The following is a 19957-nucleotide window of genomic DNA, read 5'->3' as shown; positions in this document are numbered from 1 at the left end:
CCCGGGAACGGCCGCAGACGCTTCAGTGGTTCCACAGCTGGGTTCCGGGCGAGCAGGTTCCATTTTCATTACGGTCCAGCATCTCCCCAAATCGCAGCGTGTCATTTGATTTCATTTGAATTAAAACAGGCCATTTAATTCAGTCATTTTTAATCAATGCAAAGAGAGGAAAGCAGGTGGCGTTCTGTTTTTTTTTTCTTTTTTTCCCACTAAATCCATGAGAGGTCTATTTGTCAGGGTATTGTGATCTTAGTCTGGAAACAAAGCACTTGGAATTAATAAATACCAATTTATGTAATAAAAAATAATTACACTAGAGACACTCGGTTTGCTGGCACGAGTGTCAGTCACACACAAACTGAATGATTGGACCGATATGCTCTGTCCCGGTAAGTCCGGTTTATTAATCAGAAGCAGACTGGCCGTACTTTGTGGATAACCTAAAATTCACAAATGGTTTTCAAATATATTCTTTATGATGCGGTGAACTACTGACCCCAGTGACCACGCAATACATCAAAGGGTCCTTAAGTGAACATAAAAACTAACTGAGCTTCTTTCCAGCCAATAACTCTGAGGCTGATCTGTAATCAGTTTCTCATGTGCTCTCCCTTACATGTTCTGCGGCAACGAATCTCAAATTTTATGACTCAAAAATCCCAAAAGGCCTTTATAGTTAATAATTATTACTAATTTAAAACTTACCTGGGAAATTCATAAGTCTTACATAAAAGGAAAAGGATGACAAATATAGGATTTTTTTTTTTAAAGTCTGCTCATCCTTTTAAGATAAATCATCCCACGACCCCCTGTGACCCCTGAACGCACCTCCTGGTTCAACTCTTTGGGTCTGAACTCAGATGTGCAAAATATTCCGTTGGCTGGGAAAGCAGCGGCGCAGAGAGCCTCCAAGGGCAGGCGCACACACGCTGGAGGTGCACGAGGCAGCTGGCTGGATCTGCTGTACCCATTTAACTGGACAAGAGGCTGATAAATAATTCAGAGGGCCAGAGTGTAGGCCAAGCATGTCTCGTCAGACGCTAACAATCAAAAGAAGGAAGGCAGAGGGAAACGGAGGGGGAAGAAGGAAGAGAAAAGTGGCAAAACATGCCCGCAGATATCCAGAGAAACAGAGGCTAACCACCTTCCTTTGTAACGCTGTTCTCGCTGCATAAAGAGCGGAGGCAGTGTCCTGTATACCCCAGTGTCAGCTCCTATTAAGGTTTAATCCTGCTCGTGAATGTTCACTGTTGTGGAAGTGTTAGCACTGAGGCTTACAAATTAGATTTTGGGTAGTAGAAGTTATGCTGTTGGGCAAATGAAAGTCAGATAAAAATCTGCACTTCCTTTTTTTTGCAACCTGTGTGTGTACATGAGCGAGTTGAGCGCTGAACCCTGTGGCAAGAAAGAGGAGGGCCCTTTTGTTGTATGTTCTAGTAGTGATACCCAGTCAGAGGGAAGAGTACGATGGACAGGGGGCGGGTGGGTGGGCTCTGCTTTGCTCACACACACACACACCTTGCATCTTGCTGGGCAGTGTATGAGAATAATAATAGCTACATATAATTAGCGCTGTGCTTAGGTAAGTGCTGGGCAACAGCGTCCGCTCTCACCTGGGAGTCAATAACACAGTCAGCATTCCAGACAGCCGTCCGAGACAGCTAATTGCAAGTTGTCATGGAGAATTTCGGGCCGTTAACGGGGAGAAAGGAGGTGTGGGGGGGCGGGGGGGGAGAAAAATTACATCCCAGTTCCAATTACCAGTGAATCACTGTCTTGAATGAGTCCAAAGTACGAGAGGAGCGTGGATGTGACAGACACAGATAGATGTAGACAATGAGCGAGAGGGAGGGGAAAAGAGTGAGAGGGTGGGGGGGTGGGGGGGTAAGAAAGGCTGATAGTGTTGTAGTCAGCTTCAATTAGCGATCGTGTCCATCAAAGATGCGCAGACGCGTTCTCACCTGGTGAGGAACTCGACGACGGCGTCGCCCAGGAACTCCAGTCTCTCGTTGTGATTGATCCTAAAGGTGGGAAGGAGACAAAGTGGGTAAGAGGTGGACAGGTGGAGACGGAGACGTGGCAGGTGAGGAAGCGGCGAGACAGGTAGGCAAACACACACACACACACATAGTACATATACACACATAGTCACACACACACACGGCTGCTCACCTCATCAGTGCTCTGAGAATAACAGCAGCTCACATTCAATAATAAGTAGTGGCTGCCCTTAAAATTAGCTCATTTCATTTCCCCTGAGATATCCCTTCCTTTCACAGTTAAAGTTAATTTTCTTGTCAGCAGGCCTGCCGGGTATATTAATCACAAGAATCGTCCCTTTGATTGCTCCTGTGGTCAGTGATAGCATGAACAGATATGTGCCCGCAGGCAGCCTACCTTGAGGGGGAGGGGTCATCCTGCCCCAGACGAGACATGATGTTAATCAATGTGTTGATTCCTGAAAAAAAAGAAAGAAAAAACCCACAGGATTGAAGGGTTAGAGACTATTATAGACAGAGTGGTCATTTAACAAGAGAGACAAGAAACCAGACAGGGAGACAGTGGGATAACAGGGGTGAAAATGACCCACCCTTCTTCCTCATGTACATGTGGTGGACCTTCCTGTCCCCGTACTTGGGCTGCCGGATGCCGCAATTAGAGAGGGAGTTGCGGGCATGATCGGGATTCATGCCGAAGTTGAGGTGGTGGCTGGGGTGAGTCATGGCCAGCTGGAGGAAGGAGAGGGAAACATGGGTGAGCAACCACGAGTGATTTAACACTTGTTCGACCACGGGGACTATTTTCAGGAAGCAGGGAGGGCTGTGTGAGGACAGTCGATTCTAAGAGTTTCTAAAGCAAGGAGAAAGGAAAAATAAACACTTTCCAGTAAAGCTGTCACTTGATACGAAATTCAGACTCTAATTCTAATATGGGGGGGAAATGTCAACTTTAATGATCTGTCGGGATTGGGGTTTATAAGTTCACTACCAGAGGGCAGTTATAAAATGTACTGTGACTTATTGTTGGCTTGTCGGTTTCCTGGGACTTCTCCTCTTTGTTTAGTTATGTGGAAGAAGTTGGCGAGCTGCACTGAACAAGAAGTGCCATGTAAAAGCAGCGTGGACTCTGCATCACAGGTGGAGAAACGGAGGGTAAATGCAAATGCATGACAGCAACATTTTCCGAAGCAACAAATGTGAAGTGACCTGTTGAGCAGGCGGCGTGCTTCCACTGAACTTCTGGTGGTACACTGCCCAAACCACATCCATATTAAACCTTTCTGACATCTCCCACCACTTTCTATGTATGACTGTTCCAACATTCACACCCACTTCATCACACTGTGGTTGGCCTGACGTGTGGAGGTGAGAAAGTTTCTAGGGATTCTTTGCTTCTCTTTTGCCCTGTTTTTTTTTTTTATTCATTCCTGACAAAATTATTTTTGTCACTTTTCAAGTAAAACACCACAAATGCCCTCCAGGAGAGACTGTCTGACAATGTGCACTGTTATCCCCATATTCAAACAATATTACACTGTATTGTACAGACAGCAATTAAAGATAATCTTAGGGTGTATTCAGACCCGGCTTGTTTGGAGCAGTTGTTCCCAAACATAGAGCATTTGAGACCAAATATCTGTTCATTTGTGCATGTGAATACAGTGATCGCGCTCGGGTGTGGGATAAAACAACGAAGCCAGTAAAAAAAGGCAAACCGGAACTTGGCATTTTGTCTTTGTCTCTGATTCCACCTCTGCTTTCCAGCATCAACTCAAACATTAGAGTTGCTGAGCAGTGAATTACAAAACACAAAGACACAGTGTTGTTGTTGTCTAACATCGTGACAAAGAAATTCACACCTTATTTGGATTATCCGTCTATTTCAGTCAACCTTCATGGATCTGGAGATACACCATAAATATAGCTCTCAGAACTCCTGAGACTGACTTCCTGGTGATATAAAGGTTTGATAGTGCACAAAGTGAGTGACTAGACAGCATTTAGACATCAACAGTATGGCTCAACCCCAGGCACTGTGAAAAGCCTTCAAAGAGTTTGATCTGTTCCATTTCTTCTTGTGCCTGATTACAAACCGCAATAATGGTCAAAGCAAATCTGTCTGATAATGTTTGATCAGCAATTTGCTCAAAGGGAAAAGAGAGGGAGGTGAGCAACTGAGAGGGAATCAGTGTCCCTCAGCCTCTTTGTCACAGCCAAAAGTTGTTTGTATGAAAATTAATGATTAAACTTTCAAACTTGTGAAGAGACTGAAAAGTGGGAATTAAAGGTAAAATAACCCTGAAGCAAACGCATTAGTCGACATTCAGCTTTGTTTGAAAGGAGGACAAAAACTGCTGTGCCTGGAAAGACTGCCGCGGCTGAACTCAAACTCGCTGAGGGAAGAAAAAGGGAAAAGATAGGGCTCAGTAGGATATGTCAAGCCTTTATCAATCTTACATTATGAGAATGTTAATCTCAGCCAAAAAAAAAAAAAAATGAAATCCATCTACTCTCCCCCCCTGGGCTTGCTTTTCAAAATGCTTGTCTCCTTTCAGCCAACTTCAAATCAATTTCAAGCTCCAATGAGATATATATGTAAAACGTTAACACAGAGGTTTCAATATTTATAGTTGCTCAAGAGGCCCTCAGCTTTGTAGCCTTGAACACAGACGACAAATTCACCAGCAGTTGTAATTTTTTTTTCCAGTGTTTTTTTTGAGGGAGGAAGGAGCCAGTTATTTGACATGACACAAGCAGAAATCTAGCATTTCTCAGCGCCATGTCGACAGTTTGATACAAACAAAATACAAATAAAAACAACAACCACCACATCGGCCTCCTATTTCAACTCCCCCATTGTGCAATGTCAGATACAAGTCAATGACTGCCTACTGCACAGACTCAACTACAGAGTTCGGTGCGCTGAAGGAAATGTATCAAGTGAAATACATCAGTAATTTTGTAAACACTGCAGGTCCCTCACAGTTGAGGACGACATCAAACAACGGCTCTTAAGCTGAATCTGCGGAGAGGATTGACGTCTGCAACTGTTCCTGTCAACATAATGACTGCGTAAAGTATCGCAGGGATTTGGATTTAGTGATCACTGCCTCAGCTGCTGCTCAACTGCCTTTGGCTAAACAGGAATAAACATCATCGCTCAGTGGAGAGCGACAGGCTCGACTGGAAGGAGTGCGCCTCTTGTACCCGTGTGCAGCGGAAACTAATGGGCAAAGTGCCTGCTATACAAACACAACTCGACAATGCAGTTACTGTGATGTACAGTCCGCACAGGTGAATGAGGGTTCAGGCTTTAAAAAAACAAAAAAACAAAGGAACTGGGACCATGTTTTTTAATTCGATCCTCTCCATTTGAAAGTAAATGAAACAGAGTGTACTTCTAATAAAACTTCCGTCCCTTGGACTCACTGATCTACACAATCACACCACTGACTTCCAACAAGTTACGAAAGCCAGAACGAGCCAACTGCTTCGGATATTTATGGAGGCCGCAGAACATGAAATGTGGAAGGAAATTTTAACAACTTCACCAGTTGGCAAAAAAGTTTGAATTATCTGTTCTGTGGACTTTTTTGTTCTTCTCAGATCAGACAAAGTGCTGAGTTACTTTTGATTTATCGCCGCAAGTGTTTGCTAGTAGTTTGTCCTGATTAAGCTGTGAAGAGGGTTCTAACATTATTACAGTTTCTTTAAGTGGCTATAATTAATATTTTATATAACTACAATCTATTAAACGACAGTGTGAAAACAATCTGAAAGATGTTGCTCACAGTGATAAAAACAATTATCACCTGGTTTTGCAGTTCCACTTTCTGCTCTTTTTTTAGCTGTGTGGTCCAAATATACATTCCCGTTTTCCTGTGTGGAGCAAGAGCTCTAAAAACCCCACGGCCTGCTCAGCACCAAATAACAGACAGATATAGTTAACAACAGGCTGTTGAACAAATTAGAACAATCAGTAGCTAAACATAGTTCCCACAAGACAAGTCTGAGAACAAAAGCTGAGCTAAAAGGGAGAGACTACTGGGCTGAAGTTTGGCAGTCATCCAGCAACATGTCTGCAAATTAAACTTAACGCTACAGTTGGCAACAGTTGGCAACAGTTATTTAGTCATATTTGCTGGAACTGTCACTATATTCTGATAGTAGTACATTAAATGGGTAATTTAGGAAAAAAATCTGACTCCTCTAGCTCCACCTACAGCCTGTAATGGAGCTGTTCCACCAGTTAGGTTGAGGGGGCAAGAGGAGCAGCCACAGCTCGTTGCGGTGCAGGCAGGTACTGCAGAGCATCACTATCAGCTTGTCAAACGCAACGGGGGAGCAGCCTAAAAATATAAAAATGCTGATGCTGAGTAAGAGGACTGTTGTTGTTACAGTTAGCTAGCTTTGCCTGTGTGTTCCATGCTGGGAGAGATGTGAGATGGTTAGCGTTAGGGTGCGTGCTCTCCGGGACCGTTGAACGTTATACCCTTTTGAAATTTCTGACTAACTACCCAAATTTTGTAGATGTACAGACTGTAGCTTTAATGTTGCTATATAACTGCTGGTTGTGTAAATGAGGAACTGTTTGTTAACGAGTTCATGATATGTCAGTGTTTTTAGTAACTTATTCACTCTCAAGCTAAATTGGAGGTTACATCTTGGTGAATCATAGCACAAAAAATTAGTTCATGTGGAAAGTATAATGTTAGAGCCTCAAGACATACATGACATCCGTTTGCTGTTGCTCTGGTGTTACAGTCTGCTGAATATGACACTTAGGTATAAATGAAAAGCTGCTGAGATGTTGTGCAAAAAGTATAAATTTAGCTTTAGCTGTGACTTCAGTTGGTGCGTGTGGGTTCAGCTCTAACAGTTTACAGATGGGTCTGTGCTGGCATCAATCATTTTTTAACTGATGTGTAATTTTGCTTGATATATTGATGTGTGTCAAAACTGTCTGGTCTATATTGTTAATATGGGCCATATGCTTGACATAGGGGAGGTGGTATGAGGCAGTACAGGAACATGCCTTCCATTGTTTCATAAAATATGCAACATCATTATTGTCCTTTAATAATGAGCAGTGTTCAAATATTCACTCAGAAATGCAAGAAAATATTCAAAGCCTGTAAAATGGTATTCAAGCCAGCCCTACTTGAGGAAAAAAAAAGATGGACACCTCAATCACATGGCCAGGCATGCATTGCCATGAATAACAAAACAAATAAAATACCCTTGTACTCTGTATACAGAGTCACAGGCGTATTCATGGGGGCACATAAACAAAAGCATGCGATATCAGAGCCGGGGCCGAGGACTTGTACAGTTAAATTATTGAGATCCTCTGTGATGCCTCTCGTTCTGCCAGCATGGGGCAAAAGTGAGGAATGGGGATGAAACAATAGGGGGCGGGTAGGATTATGAGGCTCTGGTTGATGTGGGGATGCGGGAGCATGTGGCGACCATGAACACATGTCTCTCCAAACCCACCCCACCCCCTAAGTTTTAAATGTTAAATGTTTAACGGGGAGGCTCTCAGAAGAGGAGCTTCAAAGGACCGTTGCTCCGCTGGTGCCGGGGCGGGGGGAAGCGCCGAGCGCAGAGGCTCCCGGTTTCAGACTGGGCTTTTGTCGGTTGCCTCATGCCAGGGTCATGTTACTCTTTAGTGCTGCAATAACAGGTGTGGTTGCTGCATAGGGAATGATCAAATGATGTTCTCGTGTCTTTCCCGGCCGAGTATCGTGATGATAATTCATTTACGACATATGTTCTACTCACGATTTTCATTCGCCGAAATGCCTTGATTAAAACATTACAGAGAACGAGCTGGAAACAAGCATTGATTCTGTACAGACCCACCCAACTCTCTGGGTTCCCAGATGATCAACTGCTTTCATCTCTTCTAAGGAAAATATGAAAAAAGGGGAGATAAATTCTCTTTCCTTTAATGGGAGTACAGCTCATTACTCCTCACAGCCAGAGCCAAAATTCCCATTCTGAAGTACCAATTCTCCTTTCCCAGACCAATGATGACCACACAGGCTCTGTTCCTCCCAAAAACACTTTGACAGGCTTTCACTAAGACCAAGTGTGTGTTAAAATAAAACATCTTTATCATTATTTTCTAAGTATATATTTGGCTTTTAGTGAGTGTTGTGTCCCTAACACACAGATGCATTGAGGTGATCACCATATTATCCTGGGAAAACTCACTCAACCCAGTCCGCATTAGTATTCTTTCAATTGGCCGATGTCCATCATTCTGGGCAAGTCCTCAGAAGGAGCCAAAGGCTCAGCCATTGTTCAAGAGAATGTTTCTCAAGTTGGTGCTTTGCATGGAGATGAGTCCATCTGTAATATATCTAGTTCCTGGCCATCACAGCTTGCCTGAACTGGAATGCATCTCAAACTTATTGGAGATGAGATGAGCATGGGTCTGGGGAAGGTGTATTCACCTCCAACTGACTTCCAAAAGGCGTGACCAGAGGACGTAGATCAAAATGCCTCTGTAAACAATTGGACAGAGCTCAAACCAAATCGACACCATCTTGCTAATTATATTTCCTGTTCAAAAGCAATAGTAGAGTCCCTCAAAATCAAAGCAACAGCCAAACCAAACAATAGCTGCTCTTCGGTGGCCGCCATGTTGCATGTAAACAAAAGCTGCCAGACATCAGTTCTCTGTCATCATCATGTTAAGCCTGCCTATATGTAAAAAAGCTGTTTGTGATTGGTTGCCCAGTTTTTAAGATATTGGAAGTCGGCCTCAACGGCTTCTTATCCAGACGGATCTGTAAAGGGAAATGAGACCGCTGGCAGGTTTGTCTGACTTCACCCAGAAACCTCTCCAACCTGGTCAATCTTCAAGATGGGACCCCTGCTGTTGGAAACATAGGAAGGTCTGTCTTTTAGGAAAACTACTTTTTAAACTACACTTGTCTTTTAAGGATCAAATACTCACATACTGTAGGCTTGAGGCTACGTGGCTTGGAGAAGTCATTAATCCTTCATGTTTAGAGCAAATCCAAAACACTGTAGAGCTGCTTGTTTGTTGTTCACTCATTTACAGAAAAACATGTGTTCTGGCACAAATGACAGCAACCTAACATGCAGGTGTCGGCCTGATGATTTCAATTCATTTTCTAAAAGAACAATTACATGGACAGTAGGGGACTGACCCACCAACCCTGTGATTATCTCCTGTATCACAGCCACGCAGAGCTTGTGTAGAGGATGTTGATGTTGAGTTGCAAAAATCCATCAAACTGCTCATTAGCATTCTCATTAGCTAAAATATATGACTTTTGTGTCTGGTCAAGTAGATGCTTAAAGTCCCAAATGTGGCTTTGAAAAGTTCACTTCCGCCCATACCTTACAAATAAACACAGTTAAATGAATTCTAAAAACCCTAAGCTGTATCAGAGTTCCTGATCCAATAACTTATAATGCAATCAAAGAGTGGCACCGGATCCTCTCGCATTAGAAAATGAACTGACTGCCACTGGAAAACATTCAACTCATTAAATGTGATCATCCCATTAGAGTGGAGGCAAATGGGAAGTGATGGCCGATCTGAAATGAGTTCCGACTCGGAGAAGGCTGTTTGAACAAGCACCATCGCACTCCTGCAGCCGTTCTGTCCAGACCTATCTGGGCAGACAGAGTGTGTACTGTGGGACATTAGGCCACTGATGTGTGTGTGCAGCAGATGAGGAAGGTGCTATAAGCCCGGCTATGATGGCTCCCTACTTTGGCCATTTCGGTCCCGGTAGTGGTGAGCTGCTGACAGCTCTGGCTTCATCCACACAAACACGCACATGCACACAAAGAGCAATGTCACGGTATTAACACCTCAGCGGATTGCAGTGTGATGCAGACAGATGGGCAACACACACTGCAGGGGCTTGGACTTGGGCTGTCATGATCAAACTGATTGCTTTACGTTTGTTTGTATATTAATATTGTTTTTGTTTTGTTTGTCTTTTTTGGTGGCAGAGGGGAATGAAGGAACTGAATGAGAAAGACAAAGAATAAATCCATTAACTTCTCCCCAAGGGACGGAGAAGTCAGCCTCCGATGGGCGTCTCTCCGGTTAAAGGGCCACAGCTTGTCGGCTGCTGGCAGCAGGTCAGTGTTTCCTTTTTAGCATTCTTAATGACAGCTCGTCATTATACAAACGACAAAAAGGCCAATCGTTGATCGATACGTGCAAATCCCGCCGCACATAAACACACCCGGAGCGCCAAGCGGCCGTGCGCGCCGTGCACACACACACAGCCTTGAGCGAATCTTAATGCATCTTTTCCCTTTTTAACTATGTATAGGCTACAACACATTGATTTCTAATGTATCAGGTTATGACAGCTCTTCAATATTGCTGGAGGCGGCCGTGGGGCTGGCTCCGAGAGCACAGAGCTTGAGGCTGCAGCCCTGACAGGGGAGAGCTGGCATTACGGAGGAGGCTGTTGTTGTCCTGACTACTGTCACTGCGGCTCACAGCAGACCCGGGCTGCTTCACTGCAGAGATATAACTCAGGCCGGTGTGTGGGTTACCTCAGCTGACTTCTAAGGGCCCCCGTTTCCACCTGAACTATCCCTGCAGAGGAGGAACGGGGCACAATAATGAGGCAAACGCTGCTTCACTGAGTCTCTGAACAAAAAGGAAGCTCCAGCACAAAAATGTTTACCATTTTTATCTGGCAATCTAACCAGCTGTAGCTACACTGCAACCTGCCTAAAAGAACCACAGGGATTTGCCTACCTGTTAGTTATCAACTCTGCAAGGCTTTAAATAATGCAGCTCGGGTTGGGGGCACCGAGTCTCAGCGCTTTATAAATGGGATGCGGTCATGACTGTGTCTTACCTGAAGGAGGCAGCGCTCCTTGAAAATGTAGCCGATGAGTTTATCCAGATGCATCAGACACTGGTGGTACCGGATGTGATGTGTGAGAACGGGCAGCATCATGGCATGCTGTGGAACAGAGACAAAGAGAATTGGCAAAAAGGAGAATAAGAAAGACAGGATAGAGGAGAGAGAGATAGAAATTGGAGAGGGGAAAGAAACAGGAAGAGACAGAATCAGGATCGTGCCTCATACGAAGGAGCGGTGGTGAGCGCGCGGTTTTGAGAGAAAGTGTGATGAGGAGATTGTGAGAAAGAAGGGGAGAGGGTTGATAGAGGGAACGGGGAGGGAGAAATCAATCAGCCAGTCATTATTTATTAAGTGGTGCTCTGCAACAGAGAGATGAAATAATCAAAAACCCAATCGCTGCACTGTGAGAGGCGATGACAAGAGAGGAGGGAAACCCACATTTGGACCGGACAGTCAAATCAAAGCCCATTTCGACATGTTGACACACTTACATTCAGACAAACACCGACAGCCCCCCTGTGACCCTTCTATATTATATTAAAAGAAAAAGTTTGAGTGCAACACAAGTGAGGAAAGTGTGGGGGGGGTAGGGGATGAGGGTGAGAGGAGGAGCTGGTGGATGAGCTGTGAGTGAAAGTGGAATGTGACACGGGGAAAGTGAGAATGAAAGCGAAGGAGAGAAAACAGCCAGTGGTCAGCAAATGAATGTGACAGTCAGAGAGCCAATCTACAGAATCATTAGCGGTGGCTTATCAAGTCAGCCAGTCGGAGCGGGCTGAGAAACTGTAGCAAAGGCTGGTGTACACACATTAACCCCGTGCCACCGCATGAGAGAGGAGGGAGCCATGCATGTTTTAATTAGTGCTACTGGGGAGGGTGAGCCCGAGGCCCGGCGGCTACAAGCGGTGCTGCCACGTAGCCCCGGGGCCATCACAGGGGCCGTGGTGACACACTCCCCAGGCCTTGTTAAGCAGCCAATTAACAAAGCCAGGCCCTGGTCGTGTCTACAGCTCCTGACCTGTTCTGATGACTGCCTGAGTGACTGGCTATGCATATGTGTGTATGTGTGAGTGGGAAAGAAAAGGAAAGGGTATGGGGGGGGGGGGGGGGGGGGGGGGCTTGTTAGAGTTGATATTCCAGTAATTAAAAGGCGGGAAATTTCTAATTTACAGTCACAGATGATGTTTGGGTGATTTGGACAGCATCCAGCTGCACCAGTGGCTGAGGTTTTCTTTTCCCCCTGGCTGAAATATTACCAGCATGAACTTTAAATTGCACTTGAACTAACTATATCATCGTTTTATTAACTGGGATGCAATAAAACTTCAGTTTTTTTCCAGGTTTAATCTTATCTGTTTCTTTTCTTATGGAGTAAAATTATCAAATAAAGTGCATCTTTTTGTTTAAAGGCTCATTTACTGTACTAGTGTGCGATGGAGATGTGAGTGTAAAGGTGAAGCCACACTATACATGACTAAATTGCAGAGTGACGTGTCGCTCTCATTGGGTTGCACTGTCGGGCATCGCCTTCGTTGTGCTGGGCATGCTGGGATACCCGACAGCGCAACCCAATGTATTCTCAATGGGAACGACACGACACTCCGCAATTTTGTCGGGTATAGTGTGACTTCAACTTAAAGCAGATATCAGTGGAATGTTTTTGTTAATATAAGTCCTAAATAGTCCTATTTTCCATCAGCAATCACTTACATGAAGTATTTCAGCCTAAACACGAGTCTCTCAGTCACTCTGCTCTGCTGTAACCCGAGGAGAAAATTTTCCTTGTGGGATACAAGTGTTATCCAATGAGGAGAGAGAACGGCATGAAGGGCTGTGTGTGCAGCCAAGGGATGCGCGTGAATGTGGTGACGTAGCACGAGGACCAATTGATGCCTGACAAGGGCGGGGGCTGCTAACTCATGGTGCGTTCAAAGAAACTCGTACTTTGTGTTTTTCCTTCCTGTGAAGTCATACCAGTTCGATCTGGTACGAGTTCACGGGTCGGAAGTTACGAGTGGCCGTTATAGGGAACTTTCACAGACAACAGGATGGTAAAAACACGAGCTACGGGTTACCTGGAACGCTACCAAGTCGTAGTTGTGACTTGAAGCTGTAACTTACGGTTTCAAAAGCCTGCCTTGAACGCAGCATTAGCCGAAACGGCCGTGAAGCTGATATCTGCTTTAAGGCTAAAAGCTTACGTTGCTCTGCTGCAACTGCAGGTGAAGGGTTGCCAAGTTTTAAAGGGATAGTTCAATATTTTTGCAAATTGGTGTCAGAGGTTTTGCATGAATTTACCTCGAAAACAACTCTGTCTTGTAACGTTCTGTTATTATCTCATAGGGTGATGAATGTGCAAGTCACAAGTTGTCCACAAGAGCGTTTTGGAGTTGTTGGATTGTGTATTTGAAATTCCCTGAGCCTCCACAGCGTAGCTCTGAGCAGCTTGCGGTTCTGCTCCGCCGTTCTAAATATATCTTGTACCAACAATTAAAGGTAACCTATTCCTAAAACTATAGGGATTATGGCAATGGGCCAATTTGCTAAAATGTTGAACTATCCCTTTAAAGCAGTTCAAATTTGCAGGAGAGATTTAATCCATTTCTTTGCTACCTGCCATCAATAGGAACGGAGATAGCAGCATTCCTCCATGCTCCTGGCTCAGTCATGTGATATTTAAGTAGGTGGATTAATGTATATGGTAAGTGATGACAAATAAATTAATGCATGGGGTGAATAAACACCCACCCACACTTTTTTTCTAGTAGTATAAGAGAAAACAAGCTGCCTTTCCCTTGAGATGATTTGGATTGACTGACGGGGCACACAAAAGAAGGAAGACAAAGCGGGAAGTCAGAAAATACACATGCAAATATAAAATTAAAACAGAAAATGCTGATGAATAAATAAATAAATCCCATCCCCTGCCTTTCGACGTGTGTGTGTGTGTGTAGCCTGGTCCTTGACGGAGCCTTTCAAGTGAAATAACCTTGGCGTAGCCGAGCGCTGTCGGTAACGAGTGGGCTGATTTTGTTCCAAACAGAGCTCCTCGCTTTTTAGAATCAAGAAACTATAGGTCAGTATCGCCGTTATCTCTGGTGTGTGTCACATGTTGTGCAGACTGTACCACTGAAGTTGGAGGTGAAATTATTCATGAACCAATTAGTTACAGCAGTACAGCTTGAAGCAAATATAATTGGGCAGCAATTATGGATTGGATCCTTCTTTGCTAGACCTCACTGGTCGGCTGGTCAAGAGAGGTCTGGTTTGCGAGGGCTAGAACTTTCTGTCATTCCCCTCCAAGTTTGAGCGCGGAGCTATCGGCTGTGGGCTATCTTTACTGCAACGTGGGGATGGGAAGATGCGTTCAGAGGGAGAGGACGTGCAACGCTGATGCCAATTATTTTCAAAGTAACAGGCAGAAAATAGTGGAGCGGACAATAAATGAAAGAATTAGAAAATAAGAGAAGAGTAGCGCATTTCATTACGTTCACAAATCCATGAACAAATGTGGCCGGGTACGTTTCAGTGGGCACGGCATGGGACTAACACAGCCGAGGTTATGGTTCGAGTCTCATTAGGGGCTGCTCATACTAACTTGTATGCACGCATGGAATGGTAAGCTGCATATGTTGTCCCACTTCCCCCGAGAACAAGATCACATACAGCACGAACCATGTGGAGATGGAGCCTCATCCTCCGTGTAGGAGATAATGGTACATGTGCTCTTACCATAGTGAGTGGTGGTGGTAGGGAAGTTGTATATAAATAAACTGTCAGGTCTGAGACATTACTTAATGAAGGGTATGGCTGCTGAGGCTCTGCGGGGGTCCACTTTCCTTACACAGATTTTGACACTTGAATGGAGAAGTGACGCAATTTGTGGAAAGATCAGAAGCCAAGTTTTTTTTTCTGAGCGTGGCTGCGCATCGAGCGCTGGACTGTGTCCGTCTGAGTGGATTTATGTATGTATCTGCCCATTTAAAGGATAATTGTCGAGTATTACAGATTTTTGGAGTTCTGGCCAATAAACCCAAACTGCGCACGCCCTGAACGCCACATAAAATCTAACCGCACGGGGAGACAGTGTATGTGGGAAATGGGACAGGTGTGTATAACAGATGGGTCCTGTGGTAATTTTACTGTCAGCACTTTACCTGGCAACTACAGCCCTATTATTACAGACAGGAAATGTGGCCAAAACCTAAACAATAAGCTGTTAGCAGGACAGAATTATCCATAAATAACTTCTAAGGCTGGCGTTTACATTGCTGGGACTCTGACGGCATAAATAGAAGAGCACGGTCTAAAGTTTCCTAACAGTGTCCTCAATAGGTTTTTACAGTATTTGCAATTAGAACAATTTTAGTTCTCCAACAGTCTCAATGCCTAAAGACCTTATTCCACAAGTGATTCATCAATTAAAATCAATTATCCCAAAAAAAAAAAAAGTTAAAACACTCTTCAACCAGCTTCTTGAATGTGAAGATTTGCTCTTTTCGTTGTTTCTTATCATTATTAAGTTGAATGTTTTGAGGATGTGAACTACTAGTCATTACAAAACAATGAATCTGAAGGCGTTTTTTTCAAGCTGTGGGAACTTGTGGAACTCCTTTTGTCTTTTTTTTTTTAATAGAATGACTTTTCTAACAAAATGATGAACTGATAATGAAACTAATGTCGATCTTCTGCCCCAGCACACTGTTCTTGTTTCTGTGCTTTATTTTTAATGATCTTAATGTTCTTTTTTTTTTCTTTTTTAAAGCACTTAAGAAATTTTGTTTAACTTTATTGCTAATGTAAATGGTAGTGTCCAACTGTGTCAGTGAGGAAATCTGTATAATATATCCATGAATCCTTTTGGAAACATCAATCTGCTGCGCTCTTCTTTTGCATGTTACCTGCTTTTACTGCACATTCTACACACTTATGCTATGTTTCTATTTACGCCCTTGTGTTTCTACATTTACTAATCTAGTGACGCATGTGCTTTTGTGTAGTATTATTTTAGGGCTGTACCATGTACTTTGTATACAGTATGTAATGCTGTTTTGTAGTAGGCAGTCATCACCTTGCCCAGGGACTACAGTGAAAAAAACTAGCTTCTTAGCTAATACTGGCACATGTACAGAAATGTCAATGAATGCACTGTCCCTGTGAAAATCAACAAATAAAAGTAAAAAAAAAAAGAAAGTAATATGGTAAAATTAATCCATGAATGCAGCAGGTTTACATGTGCCTGGGTGGATGGGTGTTACCTGACAGACGTCGGAGCGGATGCCAGTCTTCCAGAAGCCCTGACTGCTGAGCTCCACCGTCACCTCACGGCGCATGGTGTTCTTCTGACGGATCTTCTGAAGAGCTTCCTGCCAAACAACCAGCCAGTCAATTATTGATCTGCAGGAGCACAGCCTACGGGGACAGCTCCCAACCTCAAAGCCCCACCCCGCCCTCACCCCTCCCTCTCCCTTCGCTCCTGCTCTCCCAACAGATAGGCTGGCACATGCAATAAAGTGAAACCTCAGTGGCATGACACGCATTCGGTATGTTGGCGGACAGGAGCAGCAGGGGAAGTGACAGCTCTGCTGGTCCTGGCTAATTGAAGCACCGCAATAGGTCAGCATGGCTGTGGGCAGTGGTAGCGATGGCGGTGGGTGCAGGGAGGCTGATGCCGAGGCTTCAGTCACCAGCAGCCATGAGCCAAGGCACCAGCCTGCCCATTAAGACCATCTCACTGGAGCCTAGAGGTAGCTCCATCATCATCACCATCGTCATCAGCAGCAGCAGCAGGGATCATTAGAGAAACATACACAGCATCATGTCAGCCCTCTAGCAAATAACTCAAGAGAGAAAAGAGGGTCCTAGAAATAACTAAAATGGAAGAAATATTGACAGGCCGCCCCTCCTTAATGTCTGGGTGCACGCGTGTGTTTCATTCAACTAAGATGCTATCGACTCAGAGTCTGAGTTAGCCATGATCTGCCTAAAATGGAACGCCAGGAATTTTTGACTCGCAGAGAAAATAAGAACAACAAAGGCATGAATAAATAATGCCATCCTACTTTGAACTGTGCATCAAAGTGAACATGCTCGCCCACGCGCCGCACATGCATGCGCAACCACACACAGCAAATCTTCCCATGCACAGGCAGCAGCAACTGTATATATGGAAAGCAGTAATCACAGAGAAGTGCGAATGATATGTAAATAGTTTATTATGCTGGGATTTCTACAGGGTCAGGGAATGGACAGAAATGAAAAGAAAAAAAAACTAAATAATTGAGCAGGGATGGGAGGTAGAGAGAACAAACTTTCTGCTGGTCAAACAGACAAGTCATGGCACATTTGACTTATATCATGGCATCCTTCTGCTGAGAGGAGTGTTTGCCTCTTGGATCAGGTTGGGGTCAAACACCAAAGACACCGTCTGCAATTCAATGCCTGCAGACGGCGAGGGTACATCTGTTGCATGTGTGCTCCCTTTGCTTGCTCGTGCTTCTGCAGGTTCATTTGGTGGCTTTAGTTTATTCTCATCACATTTCTCGTATTGTTTGAACTAGGCAAAGCTTTGACGATTAAAACTGCTGCACTTGTAGGTCGTCCAGAATGAGGTCTCTCCTGAAATGAACCGTACACATTTACAGAAAAAAAAAGATGTGCTGTAGATATTCATGGTTTCCATTGGACAGATCTAACCTTTACCTCTTAGGCCAGAATATTGTCTGTTTAAAAAGGGCTGCATTTACATTTTTGGTATGGAGGTTGAATGCACTTATCATAAGTCACAAAAGCAGCCCTCCAAATTAATGCAATGTGATGTAAAAAAAATGTCAAATGTTCAAACAAGATAAAGTCGGACAGCAAACTACATAAAACACTGCAAATGACTGCAGACGAAGAAGAAGTGTCCCAATTCAGAGGCTGCATGGAGGCGGCATTTGAAGGCCAATTACGTCACAGTGTTGCGACAAGGCCTGTCTGAATTCGAAGACTTGCTGACAAATCTGTCCCTCCTTTGGTTCTCGGAGGACACACCGCGCCTATCATTCCTGGCCTCCCGTATCCCAAGATTATTTGCACGCCGTTATTATTAGCCACCTAGAATGCTAGCTTTCAAATGTTGAGGCGGCTCTATGCTGTAGCCATGGTCACCCCGCTCTGCTGTGGCGGGCTTGGAGGCATGGTCATGGCCGCTCTGCTGGCTGCATAGCCCGAAGTGAGGAGCTGAGTAGCCGTTGGAATCGTAAAAAAGCTGCCACTTTCAAATGTTTAAATGTTAAAACGTTGATTACATTTGAATGGTTGATGGGGCCGTCAGAGGAGCCTCTGAAGCTGCTGCCTCCGTTGATGGTGTAGGCTGGGTCCTCTGAAGGCCGCAGCCGCTGAATTGGGACACAGCTATTGCGTCGGTCCCCTTTGCTGCCAAATATGCAACAAACTGTGATGCACTGTATGCACATGTATCCTGACACCTTTATCAGAAACAGCATAAACTTCTTAAGCCGTTTGAGTCTGTTGGATCGGACCACATGGGCCAGTCTTCGCTCCCCACGTGTATCAATGAGCCTGTGGCCGCTTCACCACTGTTCCTTCCGTGGACCACATTTGATAGATCCTGACCACTGTAGACCGGGAACACCTACTGTACCACAAGAGCTGCAGTTATTTGGATGCTCTGACCTAGTGGTCTAGCCGTCACAGTTTGGCCCTTAAAAATCCTTTGCTTGCCCATTTTCAGGGGTCATAATGTTATGCCCAATCAGTGTATATGGGGAAATACAAAAAAGCAACTCTTCCTCAGGTGACTGATAAAGTCACATTAGAGTTGTGATGAGACAGAACAGTCCGTCCATGGTTACATAACGAGGGACATTATGGGGCTACAGTGAACAAACCCCTCATCACAAAGATGAACGCACACTTGAGAGTGCAGTGGTGCACAAATCAGACGCACTGGTCAGACAGAGATGGAAAAAAAAAAATGTGGTCAGATGAGTCACCCGTCACCAAGAGAACAGCACAGGCCTGAATGCTTGACCCCTGCAGTTAGGGGATATGTCGACTCTGTCGTGCCGTGGGGGGGACATTTTGCTGGCATGGTTGGGGTCCACTTGTTCCCTTATAGGGGAAGGGTCACTGCTAGTCTGAGTGTTCACCTTTATTCTGTCCTCTTGGGAGTGCTCTCTTGCAGAATGACAATGCCTCTATCCAAAGGGTAAGAGGGGTCACTGATGAAAATGATGTGAATCATATGATGTGGCCTTCACACTCACCAAACCTCCACCCAACTGAAAAAAAACTATGGGAGATTGTGGACTAATGTGTGAGGCAGCTCTCTCTACCGTCATTATCGAAATATCAAATGAGTGAATATCTTTTGAAAGAATGGTGTTCATCCTCCGGTAGAGTTGAGAGACTTGGACTATTACTGTGGTGCTGAGGAGTACTGAAGCTGCTCGGGTAGCACACAGTGATCCAACACCTTGCTAAGACACTTCATGTTCATTTTCTCTACAAGTTATATAACTTTTCCACTTTGATATATATTTAGAATTTTTTTTTTTTCAAAAAGTTTTGCTCTGACATTATCCCAAATATTTCCATCAATTCTGAAATCTGAAGAAATACATCCATCTCTGCTCCGAAGTGATTATAAAGCTTCTGCTTAATGTCGTTGTTAAATTTGATCCTCAAGTCCACTAGATCCCGCTTGACTTCCGTTTTCATGCTTTGAATGTCTTTGCTCAGATTTTGAAATCCTCCTCTTCACTGCCAGCTGTGTTGTCGCTCGTTGCTCCTTTTCCTTTCTTCTCATCTTGAGTTTAGTTTTCCTGTTTTTTGTTTTATTAGTGCATGCAGTGCTTGTGAGAGCAATATTCGTAGTTTGGTGGGTTTTTGTATTAAATAGACGTGGAAAATGAAACGCTCGCCGGAAGTCGGAAGAAAATACTTCTAATCAATATGTCAATGTAATCACATTCCCCCTGTGTAGAATTTTAGTCATCGTCTGGATCTTAAGTTATCACAGATATAAGCTGAGTAAATGTTGCTACGCTGCACTAGTGAATCACTTATTTA

General features: G+C 44.3%; 1 protein-coding gene across 1 annotated transcript in view; it reads right to left on the bottom strand.

Annotated features, from left to right (window-relative positions):
- drosha (drosha ribonuclease III) overlaps nucleotides 1-19957 on the bottom strand; it is a 94589-nt gene that overhangs the window by 47357 nt on the left and 27275 nt on the right. Inside the window, exons 16-20 of the mRNA XM_083995091.1 lie at nucleotides 16138-16245; nucleotides 10871-10978; nucleotides 2591-2729; nucleotides 2398-2458; nucleotides 1962-2021 (exon numbers count right to left, since the gene is read on the bottom strand). Of these exons, the coding sequence (XP_083851217.1) occupies nucleotides 1962-2021; nucleotides 2398-2458; nucleotides 2591-2729; nucleotides 10871-10978; nucleotides 16138-16245 (476 nt within the window). The remainder of the gene's footprint in view (nucleotides 1-1961; nucleotides 2022-2397; nucleotides 2459-2590; nucleotides 2730-10870; nucleotides 10979-16137; nucleotides 16246-19957) is intronic.

This window comes from Trachurus trachurus, assembly GCF_905171665.1.
Source record: "Trachurus trachurus genome assembly, chromosome: 20".
Classification (NCBI taxonomy): Eukaryota; Metazoa; Chordata; class Actinopteri; order Carangiformes; family Carangidae; genus Trachurus; species Trachurus trachurus.
Note: the sequence above shows the minus strand (reverse complement) of the source record. Positions and strands in the feature narration are given on the sequence as shown.